This window comes from Strigops habroptila, chromosome 7, assembly GCF_004027225.2.
Source record: "Strigops habroptila isolate Jane chromosome 7, bStrHab1.2.pri, whole genome shotgun sequence".
In the NCBI taxonomy this organism is placed as follows: domain Eukaryota; kingdom Metazoa; phylum Chordata; class Aves; order Psittaciformes; family Psittacidae; genus Strigops; species Strigops habroptila.
In genome coordinates this window covers 46892558-46919377 of record NC_044283.2, presented here as the reverse complement: position 1 = coordinate 46919377, position 26820 = coordinate 46892558, and the positions used below count along the sequence as shown (strand labels likewise).

Here is a 26820-nt window from a genome sequence, read left to right as displayed (position 1 = left end):
TCAAACCTCCTCTGCTTCAATTTTGAAAACTGTCTTCTGTTACTCTGGTTTTCATAGGTCTGATCCTCAATGTACGAAGACTCATTTACTCTGCTCTGGCAGTGTAAAAGAATCCTCAAGGTCAGATTTGATGATCTTTTAGGCCACCAAAGCAGTAACAAGATGACTTTAAAGAAATTAATGAAAAAATCAATTCACTCTGTATTTACTTACACTTTTTATCTTCCTCTTTCAAGCTTAATTCAGCTCTTTTCTTTTTCATCTGAACTTTTCAAATTTTATATTTTCTCCGTAACTGAGAAAGTGCAGATGATAAGATACCTATTCCAAGTCCAAAAAAAATAGTATGGTTAGAGCATACTAAAGGATGCTTAACTTCAAGCATGCACGTGAGCAGCCCTACTGACCTTGATATTCTCATGTCTAATGTGCTTTGTTGAACTGCAGCTACAAAGAAGGGCTATCGCATTTCCTTACTGCAAAAAAACCCAAACCCTCCCTTGCTCTTCAGCTCAAACCGGCATTGGAATGAATTCTGGCCTGCTGCCCTGCACTGTGCTGCCATGCTCCACTGCTAACATACACCTATTTCAATAAATGTCAGATTATCATTGCTCTCAAGGAAGACAGTAATACCTGCCTGTAGTATCTCTAGATCTCTTTTTGCATTACTATGTCACCTTTTTCAGAATGCAGAACCAAGTCTGTGTACTACTTCATTAATCTGTTGTTCAACTCATGTCATTTTGCCTTTTCAGCAAGGTTGATGGAGCAGCACAACCCCCAAGTAAAAGACATGTAATCAATTGCTCTACCTGGTGCTGTTATCACAGCTAACCTTCCTTCCTAAAGTGGTTTACACATGAATTGTATAATGGTGGGGCAGCACAATAATAGTTATCCTATCTAAAGCACTCGACATTCTATAGGAACAATAAGCATCTGTGAGTACTGAATGATGAAAATCTGGACTCCTGTATTGCATAAACCTTATTCAAGTCAGACAACCTAGGACAAGCTTTTCTTTCAATTCCCACATGATACAGACTTGATTCTGTCAGGCAGTTTCACTCCAAACCTCTCTAACCTTTCCTTGTTTGCCAAACAGGGAGAAGTGTACTTCAACCCGCTGGAGAGCACTGGAGGAGGAAAACAGGAAAAGGAATAAGGATTTGTTTCAGATATAACATTCTGAAAGTACACAAAAACATAGAAAGAAGCCATTCTAGAGAGAAGTATGAGAGGCAGGAAAAAGAAACAAAATGGGACAGAGACAGAGCTGGCCCAGGACAAGAGAAAGAAGGGTTACAGACAGAAATTATTTTAATAACAGAGAGACATTAGGAATCCTCCAGGTGAACTAAGGTGTTCAAGTGTTTCCCTGGTGTGCAGCAAACCTTGCTGAATGCCACCAGCACTTATACAAACAAAACAAAATATTAGTGACACCTGCAAAGACTGAAGGAATATGAGCAGTAACAGTACTGCAACCTGCAGCATACACCTGTGTTTATGCAAGAGACAAATGCCTGCAAATTAATTCATATTGATGGTCATTCCTCAATTTGTTAAAAAAAAAAAATCCCCAAACCAACAAACTTTGATTGCTTTGACAGTATTAAAAATAGCATGTCAGGATCAAAAGAATTAGACACAATAAATCAAGCATTAAAGAATGAAAAGGAATGCAATTGAAAAAAGCTAATCCTTTAAGAAGAAAGTACCTTTGGCCACACATAGAAACACCTCTCCTTATTTCTGCCGAAGGCAATGCCAAGCCATGCAACTACTGTAAAAGTCTGGGTTAGCTCAATGACCTGGAAGAGTTTAAGCAGAGGGCTGGCTGTAAGGAAAGAGGCAGACAAAGGTATCTCAAACTTCTGAACTCTGGTGTACTTACATGAGCACTTTATTCTACATCTGGAGAGGGCTTTCAAAGTAATCTTTATCATCCCGACTTATTGCATCATTCCTGGACTGCGGCACATGCAAGTCTTTCAGAAAATCCACAAAAGGATGCACTCCAGACCCTTACACCCTTACTTAATATATGCCAACTGCTAGCAAGTGCTGAATCCACAGGACTGGACCCAACTAGAGTAACCCTGAACTAAAAAAACCCAAACAAAACCAAAATAAACTTAAAAAACCCCCAAACCTAGAGTTATTGACCAGAGAGTCAGTAAAGGCTTCTAACGCTTTGTACTTCCAAAGCAGGAAACTGAACCTGACTGTTGATTAAGTCTATTTGACAACATACAAATTCAGTATACCAAAAACCTAACTTGAAAAAAGCAGATATAACAGAGGAGGAAAAAGAAAGATGATGAAGGGTGAAGGAATATTAATGAGGCAAAAAGGTACAGAAAATAGATTCCAATCATGCAAATTTTGCTGCCCCCACCCCTACAATGCACTTCCTTAAGACTTTGAGTTTGGTTTAGTTAGAACAAAGCTACAAGCAAACAGTCAAATTTTTAATCAGGAACTCTCCCACCAGCAGTTTACATGTGTTTACCAGAACAGAGGTATTAACAAGAAGTAGCAACCTTGGATAAGCACTACTAATGGCCGCAACGAATGAAAACATCATTTGCAACATTTGGTGTTTGTCCTTTTAATTTAATTTAATTGCCAAAGCACTTCACTAATAATTATTTAACTCTATATACCCTATTTATACTGAATAACTGTATTTTGAATAGATCTTGAACACCTCATGGCCAAGCTGAAGCATTCCAGTGTAATTTGCTTTCAAAAGTTTGGTAAATATTATTTAGACTGAAAGCTTGTTGGTGCGCACTTGCATGGTCTCCTCAATCTTCCACTGTTTTCACACCTGGTGACCCATTCTGGTGTGTAACTGGTACCTTAAGGAAGTAAACCAGAACAAATACTTCCTTACGGCAATGAAGTATCCAGCTTTCAGCTGTAACCTGGTAAGAAGCTCTTTAGGGGTTTTGCAAATGAAAGTTTTCAGAAACTTACAGTTTAGTCAAACTGAGGTGGACTTCCATAGAGACAGCCAGAGGCACGCCTCTGAGCCTAGGACAAACACCTGCCAAATTTCAAGTTCCTGCTCCAACGATGAATATATTGAAACAATTCAACAGAAATACTTGGTTTCAGACACTGAGAAAACTACTTTGTTCTTACTTTGTTGTCACTAAATCTTTCGCACCCCTGGAACTTTTCAAAACCTGACTGGACATGGTCCTGGGCAATCTGCTCCACCCGACTTTGCTTTGAGCAAGGGGATTGGACTAGACTATCTCCAGAGACCTCTTCCAACCTGAGAGTTTCTGCAATTCTGTAACACCAAACCAGTTTTTAGATCTCAGGTCTCCAAACTGTAAAGTATGAAAAAGATATAAATCCATTAATTTTTATGGTAGGCTTAAAAAACAAGTTAATATATCAGTCTCAGACATTTCTGGTTCTCAGGCAGTTTAATTTCTCTGTTAAACCCAAAGGCAAGTGACAACTCAGAAGGAAGAAATCAGATCAAGCAGAGTTGTTGGACTAAATCATTTCAGTGTTTCTATTTAAGCAAACTTGTCTGCACAGACCCATAGCAAATTCTGATTTAAACAGCATGGCCTGATGACACTTCCTTACTTTAGCTACCAAGTAAGCAAACGAGGACAAGGGTCAAAAAAATCAGAAAACACAGTAAGAACACTGAAGCAACAAGAGAGACAGGCTCAAACAGAGAAGACATTTTCAGAAGAAGAAGATATCTTTGTAGATCACACATTATGCTGGCATGAATCCGATACAGCAACCCCATGCCAAATAATGTCTTTTACATGCTCATGATGTTCTCGGAAGGACCACTTTGAGCAAGAGTTAGCTTGCCTAGGTCTGATTAAAAAACTGACTCCAACTTTCTTGCAGCAAGAATTCAAATTGACTGGTTTGTGCAGCAAGGCTAAAACATCTACAGCAAGGGAAGACAAAACACCCTCCACCCTGTAAAAATCTTCCTAGGCTTAACACTTTTGAATACCTTTGAAGCAAGGTTATCAGATGGAATACATGATGCAGAGAATCCTTTTAACACAGGGAAAAAGAGGAGTGGCCTCTTGGTAAAAGCATGACACTATGCAGAAGGAAGCACAAGCTACACTGACAGAAAAGAAAATCACAAACGGTAGCACCACCCTCAGCCCTGTGAGCTGGACCTAGAAAAGAATTCTCTTTCAGCAGCCTTGATGGTACCTGAGGTACCTCAGAGGACAATTTACTTCCCAGGTCAGGATGGTTTCCAGCACACTGGTAACTATATATTAACCAGTCCCACCTCAAGTGCAAATACACTGGTCTCTCTCTCCCACAATTGGGTTCTGTTCTTAGAATCGTAGAATGGTTTGGGTTGGAAAGGACCTAAAGATCATCTACTTCCAACCCCCTTGCCATGGGCTGGGACACCTCACACTAAACCATGTCGCCCAAGGCTCTGTCCAACCTGGCCTTGAACACCGCCAGGGACAGAGCATTTACCACTCCTTTAGGCAACCCATTCCAGTGCCTCACCACCCTCACTGTAAAGAACTTCCCTATATCTAACCTGAATCTCTCCTGTTTAAGTTTGAACCCATCACCCCTTGTCCTGTCACTTCAGTCCCTGATGAAGAGTCCCTCCCCAGCATCGTTGTAGGTCCCTGCAGATATTGGAAGGCTCTTTTCTTGCACCAGAAAGAGCCACAGGTGGTTCCCTCTGTGTTTTCTGCATCACAGCATATACCCATTATGAACGGCTCTATAGAGCCATTAGATCCCTCTCCTAGTAATCCTAAAAAACAGAATGGACATGGAAAAGTCACAGTAATAGACAGGAAACTGCGCGTCCTCGGGATCTCTCATGGAGAAAGAGGGAGTAGAGGGACATTTTAGAAGCGTACTTGTTAACTACTAAATTATTATTCTGGCTGTGATGCCAAAAATCCAAAGATTATTAGCTAAAGTACTAGTTCTGAAGCCTCTGGAAAATGTTAGAAACTTATTAGGGCAGGAAGAATGCCAGGAAATAAAATTTCTGATAAGTAGTTGCACAGCGTGACATTTTCCTTACCCATTAAATGCAGTACTTAAAATCCTCAAGTTTTATTTATATTTGCTCTATACGGAGGAGTAGATGCTTTCCTTAAAGTAAAATGTGTTATCTTCATTAGCATAAAAAAGTGGTTTTAACATTATAGCGGTTTTTGTTTAGATAAGTGTTAACCACCTTCCCTGCAGCAATGCCAAGTGAAATCTAGGTATGTTTTTGAAATGCTTATCTAACTTGTAGCTGGCACTGTAAAACAAAATTCAATAGAAATTACCAAAATTCACAGCAGTCAACTATACCAAAAATTATAGCTGTTCTTCATGCACACTAACAGATTACTACTACATTCTGCATTTAGTCATCTTTGAGGAGTTGAAAGGCCACGCTACTCATAATGGCGCAATGTTTGTCTTTCATTACAGCTAAAACTCTCTAGAAAAATCTTATGAACTACTGCAGAAGTGAGATATTTAATTTTTTTAGATTAGTATATGTTTCTTCCAATGTCAGATACAGCTTGAGAAAACAGTAAGATCACTCACATTCAGGAGTAATTCTTTTGAGGGCTTAAATCACAAATATTTAGATAATCTTTCATGTCCAACTTCTGCAGGGGCAAAATATTTTCCAGGACAGATAATGAGGTAAACTGGAAAATTCAATATCCCCATTTTAAAAATGTTTCCAAAATAACTACATGTAAAATGTGAAAAGTTACACGGTTTTGAGCCAGAGGAGGTGTATCCATTTCTACACTGTCCTCAATTATGATAAGTTTTAATATGAAGATAGCCACTTGCACATTTAGGCTTTTTTACATTGAGAAAGAAGAAATGAAAAATTTTCTTCACATAAACATGAAAAAAAGATGGCATATTGCATTCAAAATTACATGCTGGATAGAAGCAGAATGACTGACATATTCACATCATGGACCCAAGGGGCTTTCTGGTATGGGCAAAGTTAAATAACTGAGGTTAAACTCCAGATGGCTGTTTTTCAAATTAGCCTGTTGGCATTGTATATATAATACATGGTACACAGCAGATGTCAATCATTACCGCAGAGGCTCATTTTGTGAGCTGAAGTTCACACTGCTTTTAACAAACTTGAGTCTCAATGTGTCTAAAAGGAAACTTCACCTATCTAGCTTTCAAGCTGTACTGGGTGCAGCACCCAGGAGGTGCTGCTGGGGTGGCCTCTCAGAGAAAGGAGCAGGGGTCTACATATTTGCATCTGTTATTCCCCAAAAGACTCTTGGTTCACCATTTTGACAGCACAGAATATATTAATTCCTCTACTGGTTAATAGCATTATTCAAGACAATAGAGACATGCTTGGATTGTCAAAAGACCACCAGCTTCCTATGCTCAATGGCTCCTTTCTTTATTTTCAGGAGCATGGAGAAATGTTTCTTCTTTCTACTAGAAAGAGAGAATAAAGACAAAGCCAGCACTTGCCTAAAATGGTATTTTTCTGAAATTTCAAGATAACAGTACTGTCTAGTGATTCTAATTAAACCCACTGCTACTTTGTTCTGATGAGCATATTATTTACACCATGTACTTCATAAATCTTAGGCAAGCCCTGTATTGTTTTCTTCCGGCTTGTCAGGTCTGCTTGCCTTTTCCATGTGTCAGCAAGTAAAATGGTCTCTGGAAGGCAAAAGAGACACCTAATTTTTAGAGGCACCTCATCTGGAAACAAGGTGTTTCCACACATCAAATAGAAATGTGAAATGTGAAAAGAAATACAGAGAAGGAATGCAGTGAATAGCCTCAGGCTCATCCTGCCATTTCTAACAAAGGTAAGTCTGTGAAAACAATAAGGGCACTGCAGGCAACTGAGGAAAGTTCAGGCAGAGAAACCTGGTGACATGAACTTTGCTGTCAGTTTGCTGCTTGCATGGAGCCAACCACCCCTATCCTCCAAATTATGGACTTTACTATTATGATCAAATGCTTGCAAGTTTAATTACTGTGCATGTAACTTTTTAGTTACTACTGACTTTTAGAGAGCTTTCACAAACTGACTTAGGAGAGCTTTTAGAAACTTGCTTGAAATAACTGTATAAATTATAATTGACCTGTGGTTTTAATAAGGGAAGTTTCAGTTGATTTGTGGAGGCAGATCATTACATATATGGGTCAATTAAATACCAATGCCGTTTTATTTCTACTTCTAAAGGCTTCACGCAGACGTCATTGCCCTATGTTCTGTAGACCCTAGGGCACCCCTCCCACACACCCAAGCTGTCCTAACTCTCTCAGCTACAGCTATATAAATTGCCATTTCCAAAGGAATAAGCTTGGGGTTATGAAAACAATTTCCCAGTGAAATGCTAAAAGGACACTGTTAAAGAAACAGCTTGCTCATTAACACAGTCCTCTTCAACCAACAATACATCTATTATACGTGTATAAAAGCAAGAGAAATTGGAAGAGGAAAGAGTTAACTCACAGGCTCTCTTCCACACCCTCAACGTGTTTTGTGTTCCTTTTATCTACTTGATAAAAACAAATCAGCCTCCTCACATTTATTTTATAAAACAGTTCTTGTCCACTGAGATAGCTTGTGTTTCTTACTACTAATCTAGGCCCTAACTCCGCCACCTGCTTTTTGCATCTGCCCTCAAAGATCAAACTTAGCTGATTTAATCACTGAATTTCTGCTGCCACAAGTCATCTTTCAAGTTGTTTAAAAGGACTAATACATGCAACAATGAAGAATACATGAGTCATGTGTGGCCTACTAAGTTCTTAAAATTATGGGAATACTTTTATCACCCAAAGCAGCGGGATCTGTGGAGTCGAAAAAAGCAGCAGAGAATAAGCTTATTATCCACAAGGAGGGAAGCCTAACCTGAAAACATTTCAGACTAATAAGGTATCAGGAAACAGCCTTCTTTTGTTATAAAAAGGAAATTATTAGACTACAGGAATCACAACATAGGATAAATCTCCTTTTGTCCAAGTTTGGGGCCTTTAAAGAGTTCCAAGGAGAAGTAAAATGACAGCCATGTCTATATGCCATATTTATAACAAGTCTCAGCTACACGGTCTCTAAATTACCACTGAAAACTATTATTCTACTCTGAACAAAAGATGTAGCTACCTTTGTGGGACAGGAATAGAAAAGCATAAGAAACAAAGGTTTCCGATGGGTACTAACTACTTATGAAAGATAATAGAATAGAACACATACATTCATATTATAGTCTACTGTTTTTTATTTCTGGTTCTCTAAGTGTTACGACACAACTGAGTACGATTTATCCATGCATTTCCAAAGCACCAAAAGAGATTTGCTTAATTATTTTATAGCTTGCCAGATGCATGAAAATTTTCCATTAATAATGTAGTATCAATTCAAAATTTTCTATGTTGGTGCATGACTGACAATAGATTAAATATTATGTTAAAATTAGAATCTGTTCAATGCCACCAAGTAAAGCACTTAATCATATAGTTTTTAAGCATAAGAACAGTCCCATTGCACTACAGGGGAAAGTTATAAAACACGATTAAATGCAACTAAATTAGGTAAAAATCACAAAGAAAAACATAATTTTGAAAAATCTCTAAAGCCTACTAGAAACAAAGAGTCTTGTGAGACATGGAAGGCTGAATCTTTGTTGCCAATTTCTCTTTCATGTATGAAAGAAGTAATGATAAAGAAAGACCACTGCTGATGCATTTTCAAAGGCATAGATGACTTCTTATCTCCCAATGAGGTCATGTTTTTTAAAACTACCTCCAAAATAATTACATAGAGGTGTAGCATAAGTCTTTATATAAAGTTCATTTTTGCTGTATTATAAACTTTGAACCTTCATGACAGTCTGATAAACAGCCATGTATCAATGACAAATTTAGTCTAATTTCAGAGAAAACTTCTATAGCCCTGAAAGAGTCTCCAGCTAGTACATCCACAAGAGACTGACAACAGGCCGGATACATAGTAAAATCTTTTTCTTCTCCTACGCTCAGAAAAGCAGTACAAAACCACAACAAAAAATCCCAAACAAGAAAAGCAGCAGTTAGCCCTTTCAGGCAGGCTTTAGATGAACAGTAAGTATGGGAAGAAAGAGTCCACCACCTAGAAAAGACAACTCTAGTCATTAAATCAGGAAAAAAACCTTAAACAAAACCAAAACTGTTGAACTCTGAGAAGACATACCAACAATGTTCATTCTACAATGAACATTGTTGCTTTGTCTGTATCTATCTTTGGCTGCCTCTTCTGCCAAAGGGGACCAAAGATAGATACAAACAGTTAGAAAAAAGGATATTGTTCTGCATGCAGTAAAGATAATTCAGTATAGGATGACGTCCAAGGCTTCTTGTATGCCCTTGAATTATCAGAGGTTCCTCTCAATGCTACTCTGAAGAACCACACCCCCAAGGCGGAAGACTCCATGCACTGCAGTGACTGCAGGAGGCAGTGGGAGAAAGCTAAAAAGGAAAGAGATCCCATGTTGATTCCAGGACTAAACGCATTTGAACTCTGAGGCCCCATTTCTTCCCTCTTCTACAGAAAGCACCAAGACAGACATCCGGTAGCCAGGAACTACATTGGACAGACACTCAAGAAAGGCTGACTCACACAAACACAGCAGGTTTGAAGGACAAGTCCTGCCTTTCCATATGCGAACATAACAGTTTCATAAATAGCCATCAGGAATAGTGCTCAAAGTCATAAAAACTCAACCATCACATTTAAAGACATGGTTTCTACAGCTCAGACATTTTAACTTGTATTTTTAAAGAGAAAAAAAAACTACCTGTGTTCCTTTGTCCATGAAAACAATAAAAATAGAAAATGCAAATAAATGGGGTTGCCTGCTAATTACTCTGATGGGAAATACTACTTTGACCTCCATTATTCACCTATACCCACATATTATGCTTCTCCTAAAATAACAGCATGCAGGGAGAAATCCTTGCTTTATTTTATAAAATCTGGATCAAGGCTTTATTTCTCTACTCAAAAGATAGAGACTACAGCCACTGCCCTCAAATAACACAGTTACTCAGAGCAGAACAGCACCCAGCAAGACCTGCATTGGAACGGCCTCCATCTTCACTGCAGAGATGGTGAACATTGCAGCCCTATTTCAGCAAGCAACATTTAAATGCCTGAATAAACCCCAACTTAACCTCAGGTCTTTCCTGTATCACAGCTAGAGTGGTTCAGCGTCTGGCAGGATCAAACCCTAAGGAAGAATAAATTAGCAATTTCCATTTAAATGCTAATAGTTACTCTTCCCAGCAAAAATTGAAGTATAATAAGTGCTCTCTTGTCACACAGAAACAGCCTTGATTGTTATTTAATGATCACAACAAACAGTTAGAAAGCATGAAATGAAGCTAATAAATCTTCCGCTGAACCTGACATTTTCAACAAAACAGAAGTTCTCAAAGTTCTCAAAAACAGTTCTGCCTGATTTTCTTCATCCTAAAATGAACTTCCCATGTTCTTCAGTCACAGATCCACCTATTGGCACCACACACTTAAACTAAAAAACTGAAACACCCAGCTACTTGAACAAATTTAAGATTTTTTTTTTAGCTCTACCTAAGCAATCTAAAATACATCTACACCCGCAGCTTAAAACAAACTTTCTCCAGAATTAAAAAGCCTGTGTAAAATACAACAGAGCAATACAGTTCTATTTCAATCTTATATGCAGTATATCCTTTAAGTAGAGATATATGCACCAAGCCTCCACGTTCAGACTCCAAGTAGTGCTATAGTCAACTGCAGAGGGACATCTAGAATATTTCTAGAAAGAAAACACAGTCTCTTATAGGCTCAAACTATTCTTTGCAACCCATCCAATAAAGAAGAGGTTACAAATATTTACTTCAGGTTACCTTCCTCCCCTCCCTTCTGTCATCAATTTACCATCCCTTTAACAGAAAGAGGCAGGTGGATGGCCCCAGTGTTTGAACACCGGGCTCGTGTTCAGGCATCACAGGCAACGTCACATCAGACCTGTGGCACTTGGCCTCTCAAAACAGGACAGTTGAAGTGACGATGTAAATTACATGACATTAAGTATAAGCTTCTTAAATCTCCTCATTCATCTCTGGACAGTTTTATACAGTACAAGAAAAAACTAACCCATGGCCACATGAAAAGGAAACTTCATTTTAGCTTGCTTAATCAGATCACCTCATCAAATAAGTCAGGTCAATTCCATTTCCATTACATATTTCCACAATTATAAAAGTCCCCTATGCCCTGAAATTAATTTTGAAAGGCTTCAAGGTAGGTGGTATAAGCTTAGAAGCACATGAAAGGAAAACAAGTTGCATCCAAGAAATTCGACTCTTTTCAATATACTAATTGTAGACAGAGCTGGTAGCAATTCTGATAGCTGCTAGGAAACTAAAAGTTACTTAACAGCTATGATTTAAAGACTAGTTTCTATTGTAATTCTGCCAAATTGGAATCCTGCAGGCTGTAATTCTTCTTGCTTAGCTCAATCTAATTTTTAAAATTACACTAGAAGAATTGCACCACATCTACAAGACAAAGAGTTTGTACTGTCCACAGAACTCATATATAATTTTGAACAAAATACAGAACCTCTTCTAATCTCTTTGACAAGAAACTTTTATGCCTAGTTATTTCAGAGTACAGACTTGAAATGTGACAGAACACTTCAGTCATCTAAAAGAAGAAGAAATGCTTAGTATGGCCAATCTGTCTGAACTGTAGGCTGCTGAAGACTGCAGCTTGGATTAGACAGGTCAGGGGTAAAGCAAGAAGATATCTACGCAAATGGGGGACAGGAACAAAGGAGAAGGCTGGGCAAAGTCTGAAAAATGTGATACTACAGGGGTCTATTTATATTGAAACACATTCACCTCCAATAGCTGGTTGACTTCGTGTGCACGCTAAACTCACCTTGTATTTATGTGCATTCTGCTATGATCATATCACACTTTGCCTCTCACAGGATCCCTGACTCACTCTCTGCATTCAGTATATCAATAAGGATGGCACAACAATCAACCTTATCTGCAGGACAACTGCTTTATTTACTGCATAAATGGGAAAGCACATATAACTGCTGGAAGCAGCAAAGGCAGCAGCAGAGTCCAATCAGCATCTCCACTCAGTAATCTCAGATGATATGGGATACCAAACACACATGCTGTGCCTCAAACCTTGCTATGAGAACAGCAGCATCAGCAAAAGTGCAAGACAAAACCTGGGACGCAGAAGTTTCAAAGAGCTGCAAATAAGCCCACAGAGGACTGTCACAACCTTAAGTATAAATTGTCTGATCTAAGAAAGAATTTTCAAACATATTGTTAAAAATGGATTTCCTACTACATGAGAGCAATCACAATCTTCAATTCTAGGTTAATGAAGCCACAGGGACTTGAGAACTATCACAACAGTTTTCAAAGAAATAAAAGTTACACAAGCAATAGGTGAAGACATTTTAAAATAAAATTTGTACAAAAATTCTTTTAGACATTTAATGCCTCATAAGGAAACAATGGAAGCAAAATGGAATTTTATTTCTCCTTTCTAAACATTGCCCTAAAAACACTTGATCATTTTCATTAACAAAATGTAACTCAGGAACCCAAGTCCCTTTAAATTTCAGGAGTATTAAGTACTTTTAAAAGTTTTATCCTTAAACTTCTATCACATCTAGCTCACATGTAATAAAACTAAAGGGGGGAAAAAGCTTCTGACCCAGCCATGTGCCCTGCACTGTAGAGAACTCAGGATGCACCCTATGCCCCTTACTCATCAAGGCAGGAGCACTCCTCAGCTGGCCAGAATAAGCCCACTCTCACCAGAGAAAAACTGGTGCAGAAGCTCTGTACAGAATAAGGTCCCAACACAGCCACGTGCTCAGAGCTTTTCTAAGAGCCAACCCAAGAGCTTTTGCAAGCACTTACACTTTCAGCTCTCCTTCACTTTGAAAGAACTGGGAAAAACCTTCCCATAGGCTGACATATCCCCTCTCAATTGGAACAATTTATGGATTTACTTTTAGCAGTATTATTAAATTTGGCATACACGCATAGCAAATCTTCCTTAAATGCATACATTCAAGTTTGACAGAGCTTCTTATTAGGAGACCTCTGTTGAGTAAGGGCTTGCAAGTAGGGCATGAGAACCATGCTTCTTACTGAGATTATTCCAGTACGACCTTTGGAGCCACATGCATCTGGTTAGGTTAGTTATTTTTAAAGAAACAAATTATTTAAAGTAAAGTAATTCCACAGTTTGTATTCTCCTTCAAACTCAAAAAGAGGTCCTGTGGAAATGAAGGATGGAAAAATAAAAAGGGGCTTGCATAGAAGAGGGTGGCTGAAAAGCTGCAACAATTAACAATACGAAACATAACGTCTACATGCTATTAAAATTATTTTGAAATCTGGGCATTTATTTAACACTCTCAAATGAGTTATTTTGCTAGCTCAAGTAAAGAAGAATAAAAGTCATACGAGAAACTGCGGTATATGTAGGTGAGGGGAGGCAGAGGAGAATGGGATGTAGAATCAAGGAAGCTAGACAGATAGAGAAACTGAAGTGATTGTGGATTCTGGATAAAGAATTTAGAAGACAACCAGGATTAGGAGCTGGGACGGACACACACACACACTACTCCCCCAAAAACAAAACAAAACAAAACCAACTCAAAAAAACCCAAACCAACAAAACACCTCCCCCAAAAAAACCCCAAAACATATTAAAAAAAAAAAAAAAAAAAAAAACCACAGCAAAACCAAACCGACCAAAAAAAAACAACCAACCCAATCCACCCCCATAAAAACCCCACCACAAACCTAACAGGCCTAGTAAGAGGCAGAGTAAAGGATGGAGATCTCAAGTAAGGGGTGCGCATATGCACGCATGTAAATGTGTCAGCAGGAAGCAGGGACCAAAATAAGAAGCTTAAGAAGGACAAGCCTGCGTTCTGAAATGGACCAGCAGGTAGACAGCATTAGGCATGAGCTGGTGTTACCAGGTTTAGAAAGAATGGGGAACACAGCCTATTTCTTCTACCGCACACTACCTTTTATACGGTGCCTCCTCTAGGAAGGCAGTGAAGTAAACACATGACCACCTTCAAACCTACATGCTTTATAGCAGGACACAACGAATCTCAGTTCCTAGTACAGATGAACAGAAGAGCAAAAAACCCACTGTTCTTCACCATGCTAGAATGACACTCCAGACCATGTTGAAATACTGGTCAGAATCAAGAAGAAGATCCTGCTTCCAAAGGAAATATTTAGCTGCCTTAACCATATATGCAACCTTTTCTTCCCTGTCTTGCACCATTCACTCTTGCTTTCAACTTTTGCAGCAAATGAAGCAGGAGCCATACAGACAATACTGTACTTCACTCAGCAGTCTTGATTCCTCCCCAGTGCACAGCCATCAGTCCTGATGAATGAGGCAGTAGGGAACAGTAAGCAGTCTTGTAAGCAGAGTCTGTCCCCTAATACGTGCATAAAAAGGTAAAATTACGATTATCTGCCTCTCCCACTTCCTACTCAGTGTATTTTCCTTACACAACATTAACATTCTTTCAGATTCATCTGTTCAGCCTGGAAAAAATAGTCTTAAATATTTTGTCTACACATTCAGAGACCCCACAGATTTCACACTTGTGAGTGCCTTTAAAAATTTAAACATGGCTTCACTTTCAGAAGAAAACAGCCCAAATATGAAAGACTGCTCTTGAAGTTACAGTACAAGAGATAAAGCAATGGGAGCTTTTGGTTGCTGGAATAATCCAGCTAGCTAAAAATTTTTGGCTTGCTTACAGACTAGATTACACATTAAAATCAAAGATAATCCAGAAAAACTATATTAAAACAGTTACAACAGCAACATGGCTACCCTACCAACAGAACAGAACCGACAAATGAGAAATTACATCATATAACATTCTCCATCCACTCATTCTTACCACTCGAAATCCTGGCTTATTATCGCATGCAGTATACAGTGTAAAAAGGCTGTTTTGGTACAATAATCCAGAAGTTATTCACAGGCAATGGAAAAATGTAATAGAGATCAAAGTAGTATCTGGTCTCACAACTGGCAGAAATTGCTATTAATAACCAGAAATGTATAAAATTGACAATGAAAAAAAAAAAACCAACCCCATCAAACCATTAAGACCAACCAACCAAAAAAACCTCAACAACAACCCCAAAACCCAAATCTTAAACTTAACAAACAAAATTATCTAATCAACATTTAGAGAAGAAAAAATTTCAGTAAAGACTGGTCAGTGCTCAAGGCAAAGAAACAAAAAAGAAGATGAGTGTTCTGAAGTACTACAGAAATAGAAATGCTCCTTACACATTTCTGCAATTATTTTTCCTAAGGCAGCACGGTAAATACATTTTGGGCTCTTTACTTCCAAGGTTTAGAGATCTTATTTGTTATTCTGTCCATTTGAATAACAACAAATCTTAGGAAGAAAAGCTTCTTTTGAGTTTGATATTGTTAAATTGCAGTGTGTAGCATAGGCTAAGTAAATTTGTGTACATCAGGTTTCTGAAAGCTTTCAAAACATCCAAACTCTATACAATAGCAGAGCTGAGAATCAGAGAACTAGAAGACTGCATTTAGGTGCTTTGTGAAAGCTTTGAAAGGAAAACTTGTTCCTTTGACAAGTTAAGAGTTTGATTCCATTCAAAGAGCTCTTATTAAATATTCCTAAATGAATATCATGGTAAAAACTAAAGGTGAAAGAGCGAAAAACCTGGCAAAGGGGATGGTGTAAATCAAACCCATGCTTTTCATAAAAGTGCTAATCCCAAATCCCACAGCACCAAGGAAAAGTCGTCTGACCTAGACAGAGCCATATTCCAAAGAAACCAATTCAAGTCAACACAACTAAGAGGACGATAGCACTCATCTCTAAAATAGAGAGCAGGGTGAAATAGAGAAGCTCTTGTTATCCTAAAACTAAGCTCTATGAAACAAGAGCATCCAGAGCTAAATTTACACTAGGAAGAAATCCAAGTACATTAAGGCCAGCCTTACTTCAGTCGCTGTTAAAGTTATGGAACAAATCCTCCTGGGGGCTACTACAACTCAAATGAAGCACATGATTGGGAAAAGCCAGCACAGATTCACCAAGGGTAAATCGCGCTTGACAAACCTGATCATCTTCTACGACCAAGTAACCTGCTTGGTTGATGTGGGGCAAGCAGTGGACATTGTCTACCTGGATTTGTCCAAGGCTTTGGATACAGTTTCCCACAGCCTCCTCCTGGAGAAACTGACAGGTTAGTCTTGGCAAGTGGTTTGTGCGGTGGGCGGGGAACTGGCTGACCAGCTGCATCCAGAGGGTGGTGGCGAATCGCTCCTGTTCCAGATGGCGACCTGTCACCAGTGGGCTCCTCCAGGGATTGATATTGGGCCCAACGGTGTTCAATGTCTTCATAAGTGATCTGGGTGATGGGATCTAATGATGAAGTCTGCTAGTGATACCAAACTGACTGGGGAAGTGGACACTTCGGAAGGGAGAGCCACCCTGCAAGGAAGACCTGGATAGGCTGGAAGAGTGGGCTAACAAGAACCTGATGAAGTTCAACAGGGAAAAGCGCAAGGTCTTGCACATGGGTAAACACAACCCAGGATCGCAGCACAGGCTGGGATCTGCCCTGCTGGGGAGCAGCTCTCTGGAAAGGGACCTGGGGGTCCTGGTGAAAAACAAGCTCAATGTGAGTGAAGTGTGCTGCTGTGGTAAAGAAAGCCAAATGAATGCTGGGTTACATCAACAAAGGCATCACCAGTGGAGATAAAGAAGTTATCACCCCACTCAGCGCTGCAATACCGCATTCAGTTTTAGTCCCTGCAATACAAAAAACATGTGGACAGGCTGGAGAGGGTCCAGAGAAGGGCCACAAAGATGATCCAAGGACTGGGAAGCCTGCTGTATGAGGAAAGGCTGAGAGAACCGGATTTGTTCAGCCTAGAGAAAAGGCAGCTCAGGGGAGACCTTATCACCAGTATTTAAAGGGCAGGTACAAAGAAGATGGAGACTCTCTTTTTATAAGGAGTCACATGGAAAAGATGAGAGCACAAGCTACTGCTGGGGAGATTCCAATTGGACACAAGGAAAATTTTTCATAATGAGAACAATCAGCCATTGGAATTATCTCCCCAGAGAAGTGGTGGATTCCCCAACACTGGACACCTTTAAGATTCGGCTGGAGAGGGTGCTGGGACATCTTGTCCAGACCATGCTTTTGCCAAGAAAGAATGGACCAGATGATCCTTGAGGTCACCTTCTAACCTGATATTCTATGATTCTAAGGCATGGAAATGGAAGATTTAGGCATCAGAACATACAGACTGGCTCCCATAAGCTCTTGCACAAGTACTTCACTAAGACATTAAAGAAGCTACAGTCACAGAATCAGAATCGAAGTACTTCCAAGGATCCAACACTTAAAACTACGAGTAACTTGTTTTGTTTATGATAAAACACATTGGAACATGTTAAATAATCTATCATGTTGAAGGAAACATTTAAATTATTCAATTACCAGAGAAAACCGAAGAAATCAGGAAAACCTAAGACAGACTGAGGGAATGGGCAATAAAATGGGTAGACCAAAGGAATATTGACAAATTAAAACAATAAACATTGCATGCATAATATAAATCATCTGGAATTACACTGGAATCTGAGCCACAAACTTAAGAATTCAGAATTCCTTTAGAGGCTCCCATAAAACATTCAGCTGTTCTGTAATCACAGAGGTAATAAAAAGCAAACTTAGCCTGAATAAAACCTGGAATTAAAAAATGCCATGAAAGCTATTAAATCATCACTACAGAAGTCAACTGGATGTTATACCAGAGCAAAGTGCTCACATCAAGATATGCTATAATGAAATAATAATGCAGTGCTGGAAAGTGGAAAGAGTATCAGTCACACTGGCAGTGTGCAACACTGAACGTGCATACATTCAATGCACAAACAAGCGCTGGAAAAGGCCATCCACGGCCCAAACCATTCTAGCAGCACCTGCTCTCCTTACCAGTAAAATGCTTCTCCTTTTGCACTAATATTTACTATACTCTTTCTTAAAGACAGAAGCTGCACCTTGTCCAAACGATTTGATTTCAGAGTACACTAGGTAAGAATTCAATCAATAAAAGGAAAGGAGGTTGGCACCTCCCAAAATGAAGTGCTAGTGTCTACCCAGAGTAACTTCAAAATCCTTAGAGTACCTGAAAGAAAATAGCAGCAACCCAGAAGGACAAAGTTTGGGATTTGAGACTGTCAAGCTGTAAAGGTACAACAGCAAAAATAAAATCAATCCAAACTAAAACAGCTTCTTGTCTTCCTGCTAATTTTAAAATGGATGAATTCTACCTAGGATCCATTTTCTCTAAAGTTCAGTAAACGTTTTGTAGTGAAATATCAGATTTTTCCCCTCCTTGTAGGCAAGTTCTACCTAGATGGCAGTTCACTTTAAAAAATTTGTACACATGTATTTTTGTATTATTTTTATATACATTATCTAAATTTATATGTGCAAATATATGTTTATGTATTATTTTATATATTTATCAATTTATATATCTGCAAATATGTTATAAATAAATGCAATAAACAGACTTCCCACAATTATTAATGCTCCCCACAAATTAAAAAGTTGACATGACAAATAGATGAATCCTCATTAACACCTCTAGCAACCTGAGCCCAGCTGTACTCTCACTCATGTGAAGCTGTCCTTCACATCCAAAAAACAAAAGTGAGAAATGCTCAACAGACCTAAGCACTTTGTAAAGGACACAGTTTCCATAGTAAGAAGGGAGATCACAGTCTTGTTTAATTTTGAAAATTGATTCTATTAACAAATAAGACATTATTTCACACCCAAGAAACCTTCTTCAATCTGGAGGTGCAGCAGTTTCAAAACTTTTTTGTAATCCTTGAAACCAACCAAAACCAACCTTGCAAAACAGTGGCATGGAGGAGTCAAGAACATACTACCCAAACTGCCTTCAGCCCCTGCTAACAGCTTTGAAAACCTCTCAAGAACAAAGAACACCATTCATGTAGAGAAAGCATTTCAAAACAGCAGATAATACAGGGAAGTGGCCAAAAAGCATCACTGTGTGAAAAATCAAATAAATCATTCACATAAATCATTAACAATATTGTTGGCTCTCCATATACTGTACAGGAAAGATATAAAAGGATATTAATGTTTAAAGAGGCAATAAGCAGGGTAAGAGAATAATGAAGACTGATATGACTTGTAGCACAAAAGCTCCCAAAGGCCCTGTTCTGGATGGGAGTCCCACAGTGCTGTGTATGGCAACAAGGATGAGTCCCCATCTCAGAAACCACACACCCAAAGGCAATTAAACTAAAATAAAATGAACTAGGATATTAATCTGATGTAACAGCTTTGGTTTTTAGATGCGATATGTTTTTGGAGCCCATACTACCACTTCAGCCTAGAGAACGAAGGGATTACAATTCTCTTCTGACAACCTGATTCAGAAATAGCAAGAGATGCTAAAAAACAAAAAAATATTCGCGCCCTCCATCAGTGCTTCGCTCACACAAATGCTGCTTATCCTGCAGAAGGGAAAAAACCAAAACAAACCAAAACCCCTACTTTCCTGTTTAAGCAGTAAAAAGCAAATTCCCCTATTATATAAATTTTAAATTTTTTTTCTCTCTCTCTCTTTTTTTTTTTTTTTTTTTTAAGAATCTGGAACTGGGTGTTTAATTTCTATAAAATTCACTTTAATCCACAAAGAAGTTTTCAAAGTCTGTTTCCATCAAAATATTAGCCTTTGATTTGCATTAGGTATCCTTTATAAAATGCACATTTTAAGAGAACGTTGCAAGGAAATGGCTGGAAGTCATCCCAGAAACTACTGCATTATATATCCTTTCTGTAATTCAGGAGAAAAAGATACTATACATTATTCTGGACTGGGAGACAGGAAAGAACAAATCACTGTGGATTCAGCATCCAGAAACGCTTTTTATGCAGCAAGAATGTCCCTTTTAAAACTTGTACCAAATTCTTCATCAAACTGAAAAGATTTAATCAACTACCAACAAGTCTTCTGTTCATTTTTGCTAAGCTGGAGATCAAAGAGAGACTATAATCACAGTCCATTTTCAAAGCGATTAACATCAATGCATGAACTTATGTAAATGATCGGTAAAAAAAGTTGTAAGAGGAACCTTGCTCTCCAACAATCAATACAGCAGCAATATGGAAAAGTCTATCATGGTCACAGACACTGATAGAAAAAGGAAGCCAAAATAACATCATGAGGACAGCCTTGACACACATGCCATTTAAAGATGCAAAGTCACAATTACAGATTGTGCTTTCAGGATCACTCCACTTTTAAAAGCTCTCAATATAAACATTTTTAAAATCCCACCATTCAACATTAAATACTGAAAACTAAGTTAATACATCCCACTCATCCTTAATCCAGTAATACCTTTAAGTTCTGATGCACCTAATTGCAAAGCATTGCTGTAGCTAAAGATTATCCCAAGCCAGATAGATCCTAAGAAATCCCTTAAACCCCCTTCTTCCAGAGGAATGAAGCAAGACCTGAAGGTAACAACATATGGAAAATGAATAAGAAAGTAGCAGCCTAATATAGATACTAGAAAGCAGGGAAGCATCCAGAAAAATAAAGCTCTTAATAGAAAGCTTCCATTTAAATGGTATCCAGTGTCAGCTTTTTCAGTTATTGTGCATCATACGGCAGCTACAGCCTGATTCAAACCCTGTTTACACAGCTTGGAGCTCAGGTGCACAGCATAGCGAAAGCTCAGCGTAGCCAAGAGCCACCTTGAGGACAAAGCTGATAAAACCAAAGCTGATTTTCTTGCTAGGAAGAATGCACACATACAAAAATTACGTCTTTTTATGAACAACAAAACCTAAATAGCAGCAAAAGTGGCTCTGTGCTTGTGTGTTTATATGCACAACCTGGTAACATCCATTGGTTGCAGAAGCTTGCAGTCACTGGATGCTCACGTGAGGCACGAGGGGTGAGGTCAGGGACATAGGACGCTTGCTGCACTTGACAGGACACTCTCAGAGGGCTGCTCCTAATCCATCTCCACTTGCTGGCTGTGACACATTGCCCTCCCTATTGCCTAAAGCACAAGGTGGTGACCTAGTACCCAGAGAACTCAGTGGAGCCAAGGTGAAATCACTGTCACAGACCTTCTTAAGTCTTCCACTATCCTCTGAATTTGACCTTTGAGCATAGCCTGAAGAGCAGCTCAAAGCATGGAACCCCTTAACGTATACCAGGTTCCCCACAACTAAATGCCAAATATTTATTAACACCTTTGAGGTACCTTGACTCCTTGGTGCTCTTTCCATCCTCAGCATCTGTACAATTGGACCCATTAACAGCCAAAAGTCAGATTAGCCTGCTTAGCACAGCTAACATTAGTGCTAACACTGTAGGAACGTGTTTAAATTTGACAGTGAGTAATTAAACTAAATCATATGTATTTAAGTGCTCTGTTCCAAAGGCACTCTCGGATCACTGCGGAGCTGTAGAAAATTATGTATAACAGTCAGTGCGCTGAAGAGAAGATGAGGAAATGTTCCTGACAAAGTCGAGGGAGCTGGTGTACTCTGAACATTGTCTGAAGAAAGAATATGGGTGTTGCACAGCACATAACCTATAAATTAAGCCATCAATAAAAAGAGAGAGAATGGGGGAAATAAAGGCAAAAAGAAAAATAGCTATTTCTTCAAATGAAACTCAGCTGCTGAACCCCTTCTACAAATCTAATTGTGTGCATTTTAAAATCCAAGATTACTTTGTTCTAAACATTTTTTCCTAGATGTCAAAATCAGCAGAGAGGACCATGTATTACTTGATACAGATTTGACAGGCTACTATATTATACTTTTAATGCTTACTGGTATGCTACAACAGTTAATTTATTAAAAAACCAAAGCTGTGTAAAAACAAAGTTGTATCTGTAGAATATTTTCACGAAATGTTTTTTGGCAGCTAATAACCCCTAAAAATGAAAAAATTGGTGGGTGAGAAAGAGTTCTACCTAAAATAACTAATTAGGAAGAGGAAAGAAAGGGTAGCATGTGAATATGCAGCAAAATATTGATCTCTGTAACCGGTAGCAGGTTGTCTTTCAGATCACAGGTACTTTTATAGTTACACAAACGTCCTTGCTTGCTTAACAATGAAGGTCTTAAAACAATTGACCTGATTTTTATCTCCTTTTTTCGCAGGGGCTGGGGGCTCCTATTCAATATGTCTGTTGGGCAAAATTAAGAAGAAAAAACCCCACAGAAACAAAGTGAATATTGAATGATGTTTTAACAGAAAAATACAGCATTAGCATAAGTAGAATAAGCAAACCTACAGCAGCACGGCAGATTAACGACAGTTACATCAATGTGAAATCTGCTAAAAGACAGTTTTAAAATGCTCTTACACAACAGAAAATTCAGAAGGCTCTTACGATGCTGAACTTGTACAACACACAAAACGAACTACAGGTAACATTGCTGAGAGATGTACGCATCTTACCCGTGAGCACAGCTTTTGCTGAAGGGTCTGCCAGATCCAGCGCAGATTTCCCATCGGTGTTCCGAATGTTCGGATCAGCTCCGTGCTGCAGCAGCACTGTGCAGGGAAAGCAGAAACAGTATCTTACCTCAGGTATGCACAGATTATTTACTGTTAAGTGTCTCCTCGGCATGATGTAGGCATAAACACACATTGCACAATTGTCTTTATGTTTTCCCTCCCTTTTTTTTTCCCTCTCTCTTTTTCTCTTTCCCTTTTTCGTCAAGCACTGCAGCAAAGGATCTTCTCCAGAATAAGGCTAAGTTGGCAAGTTAAAGTATAGTAAGATCACATGACTTTGCATGATAAACATGAACCCCGAATCTCTTGCAGTACTCAGTTTTGGGTTCCTCCTGACAGCTTGCTGGGAAGCTGTGCATTCACTGACTCCCACCAGGAAGTCTGCTGTGTAACCTGCTCCTGCCTTTACTACCACTACTGCTGCTTGTTACCACTCCTGTTCCTTTTCATGCCGAATATCCCAAGTCACCCCGCCTCTGTAAATCAGTAACACTCCAGCCTTTCAGTGGCTCATCACTCACACACAAAATCTTAACTACAGCATTCCAGCTTGCTTTCAAGAAGTGTAACAAATAGGGTAAGATGTGTAGCCTAGTACCCTGCAGTCTGGATGTTCAGAGGCTATTATTCTAACTGGTTTTTCTCTTCCCTGCTAAGCTTATTAACACATAAAAACTCAAGTACATAAAAATACTTAGCATGCAATATGCAACCATATGGCTAGGAAGGCATTGATACAGTAAATTACCATCTAGAAAAGCTCATTAAAAAAGGAAAACACTATTTCACCTGTGAACGCTTTTGACAAGAAACAACCTAACAGCAATGCAATCCACGCTGCTCCCCCCCCCCCCCCCCAAGATCAAGGATTTTCTACAGAACTGGAAAACAAAGCCCACAGCAACATGAGAGGTCTGACAAAAAGACCTCCATTTCCCCAATGTTGTGTAAAATAAGCACAACGTATCACAAATTGAGAGCACTAATACAATTCACACAAGCGTGAGTAACAGGACAGCGTACAGAGGTGCAGAGACTCAATGTCAAGGAGACAAAAACCAGCAGATGTTTATGCTCATATGACCATGTCTGTGAGATACAGCTGGACTGAAGGAGTCAAGACAAAAATATTTCCCAACACTTTTTGTAACTAAGGGTGCAAAGACACTTGAAAGACAGGATTCTCCAGGGAATAAAACAATAACATTATCCAATCCAAAACAAAAGTAATTACCAATATTATCTTACATATATCACTTTAACCAGCAAAAGACTTTCCAAAAATAATATTTTTTCTCTAAATTAAAATTCTAACTGGTAGTTTACTCAAACCTCTTTTACAATTCCATCTTTAAATGCTTTTAATATTGCCAAATTTCATATATTTCAACTTGCAGGGCACTATGCTACATGCTTGTCCTAAGCTGAATTTTTGCAGAAGTCTGGTGCTTTGATGAAGTAAATTCACTTATTTTGTGCTTTGCCAAGAAGGTGCAATTATCCCTCCTTTTTGAAAGAAGATTCAAGTAGGCAGATTGGGCTTCTCCTAGGAGGTTTCTTCTTTGTAGTGTTCCCCCCCATGTCAAGATAAAGAGAAAAATAAAACAGAACAAAATCAGCTAGCACGTGCTCACATAAACTTGTTAAGGCCTGGCACCCATGTTTCTGAAGATGCCATCTGTGCCATACATGCTACCACCCCCTTAGAGATCTTACTCACGGACAGGTTTGACTCTGAGCCAGCCTCACAAGCCAGTCAGGCGCACTCCAGCAGGAAGTGAACAGGACTTTTTGCAGATTATTTTTTAAACACAGTAGGCAGTACAGAAAGTGAGTATGGAGAGAGGGGAGACACACTTGGTATGCCGTCTCTCTACTCTCTTGGACCCTGCTAGTGAGTTTATATTCCAGAGAAGTGAGAAGCCATTTGTCCCAAAAGCATCAGGGTAAGACTCTAAACGAGGGAACCAGCAACTAAGTGTCTACCAAGAGAAAGCAGGCAGGCAAAGTGATGAGATAGCATGCACTGGATAAGAAGACAATGAAGGATTCACATGGCAAAAAGCCTGGGACAATGAGCTAGGGGAGAAAGCTGAACAAGACATGGCAGGGGAGGAGATAATACTTCAGATAAAAAGTCCAGGAAAAAAGACCAGGAGAGAGGAATGACTGGGATTTGACTAGTCTGGAGGATTGGACTAGCATACGAAGCCAAGCTGAGGCAGGTTATGTGCGAAGAAAGGCTTTGAAAAATGAGAGGTAATAGGCGTAGAGATGTCCAAGGGATCTGCAACTGTCTGAGCCCAACGTTAAAACAGAAGCACAGATTTTCAAGCCTCTTAATACTGCAGTCCTGCCCAAACTCAAGCAAGAGCACCTCCTTGCTACATCTGCTAGCACACAGAGAAGATAACACCACAGTACTTCTTTCAGCTGCTCTCCTGGCTAAAATGACAAAGGATTATGCTGTGTATCTAACCTGTTTAATCATGTTAATGAACCATGAAGGGTTTTGGTAGGACTTGCAACATACAATTTCCGTGTCAGGTTTTCTAGTTTATTTAAAAAACTTAGGGAAATGCATTAAAAATTTACTATCAGTGCTTAAACTGGTTGCCTGCAAAAACCCTGAATTTGTGATTGTCTGTGGAACACGCACGTGAACTGGACAAACCAGGTTCAGAAGAAGAACCAGTCAGAACTCAACTGCTATAACCATGAGACTTATCCTTGTGTCTGCAATCACACATCCCACTCATCATAACCATTCCAGCCTCTCCAACAGCGAAGGGTATGGTCCTGCAGATAGCTCCCTTGTTCAGTCCTAGAGATTGATCTACCCTGTGAATTGAATGCAGTAGCACCTTGGGAGAAAAAAACAACCCAATCATACAAATAAAGACTGTATTAGAATGCAGATAAACAAAGGAAACAAACCCAGGTCATAACAGAAATCTTATTCTTTCATCTTCTTCTTTTCATTCTATCCTCTTCGTACTTTTTTAGTACATAATCTCACAAAAAGCTCTCCATGTGAGCAATGTTGCCATCAACATGAATTAACAGCAGATATCCAGCATTTGATGTTTAGCCTAGCTGTGTAACGCAGCTGTACTTTTATACCCTGCAAACCACAGGTAGCTTATAATTGAATGTTCTCCTGCTTGTTCAAAACCTTGAACGCTTTAGCCCAACACAAAGTCTCTTCTAACCACAGGGTATTTGAGATTTAGATACAACGCATGTGTCTCAATTTCCTTTTCAATGCACCAGGGATGTGTAAAAATGTCAAGACAGATCTCCTGTTTGAGAAAAACATTCTCTTTATAATGAAACACAACAGAACAAGCCACTGTAGCTAACTGCAGCTATTCTGGATTTCAAACGCTGCACACCGGTTTTAGACGATGGTTTCTGAGTAGCCTGAACAGGAAATGTGGCAATAGTTTCTGTCAAGAGACTGTTGTTAACTGGCAAGCATAAGGATGGTGTGTGCTTACAAACTCACTCCTGGAACGAAGTTAATTAGCACATTTTGATATGCTGGTTTATTTTCTCTGGACAGTGGGGACATTGGGGTTTATTATTTTTCTGTACTGCAGGCAGAGCCCTTAATCTAGTAATAACATTATCTGGCTATCCTCTCCTTTCCTACAGACTATACTGTACAAAGTGTGTACAGAAGCTCTTCTTTTAATTGACTCTTCATATTGTATATGAACACTGAAGTCCTGTAAGCTTAACTATAGAGCTAACATGGACTGCTATGGAGTTCTATTTTTACCCTCACTGCAACTGCCACAATGCATCACTTTCTGATCTTCACATACCATCTGAAATGCTTTATTTAATTACACTGCTATTATACCAGATCAGTACTAGCGATAAGAAAGGCCACATTCTTCCCACCAAATTAAAAATAAAAAAGTTACAGTATTGCACAGAGCATGAACTACAACCACAAACCCTTTCAGATCACTGCCAACTTGCTACAGCAGGATGAATCCTAAAATTAAACACCTGGCCCACAGCCTCCTGGCATAGGTATTTTGAACCATAAAGCCAACCAACACTCTTTTCGCTGTCAAATTACAAACCCACCAAGAGCAAACATTTTT

General features: G+C 39.1%; 1 protein-coding gene and 2 long non-coding RNA genes across 4 annotated transcripts in view; all 3 read right to left on the bottom strand.

The window, feature by feature from the left end:
- Window positions 1–26820, bottom strand: part of TNKS (tankyrase) — a 139594-nt gene that overhangs the window by 83297 nt on the left and 29477 nt on the right. For both annotated transcript variants that reach the window (XM_030492274.1, XM_030492275.1), the window contains exon 3: window positions 22643–22738. In XM_030492274.1, coding sequence (XP_030348134.1) covers window positions 22643–22738 — 96 coding nt within the window. The remainder of the gene's footprint in view (window positions 1–22642; window positions 22739–26820) is intronic.
- On the bottom strand, window positions 955–20999 carry LOC115610564. The gene is made up of 3 exons (XR_003992278.1): window positions 20421–20999; window positions 12180–12187; window positions 955–966 (listed from the first exon to the last, which is right to left on the bottom strand). It is a non-coding gene; the product is annotated as an uncharacterized LOC115610564 (long non-coding RNA).
- Window positions 14554–17546, bottom strand: LOC115610566. The gene is made up of 2 exons (XR_003992280.1): window positions 17443–17546; window positions 14554–16334 (listed from the first exon to the last, which is right to left on the bottom strand). It is a non-coding gene; the product is annotated as an uncharacterized LOC115610566 (long non-coding RNA).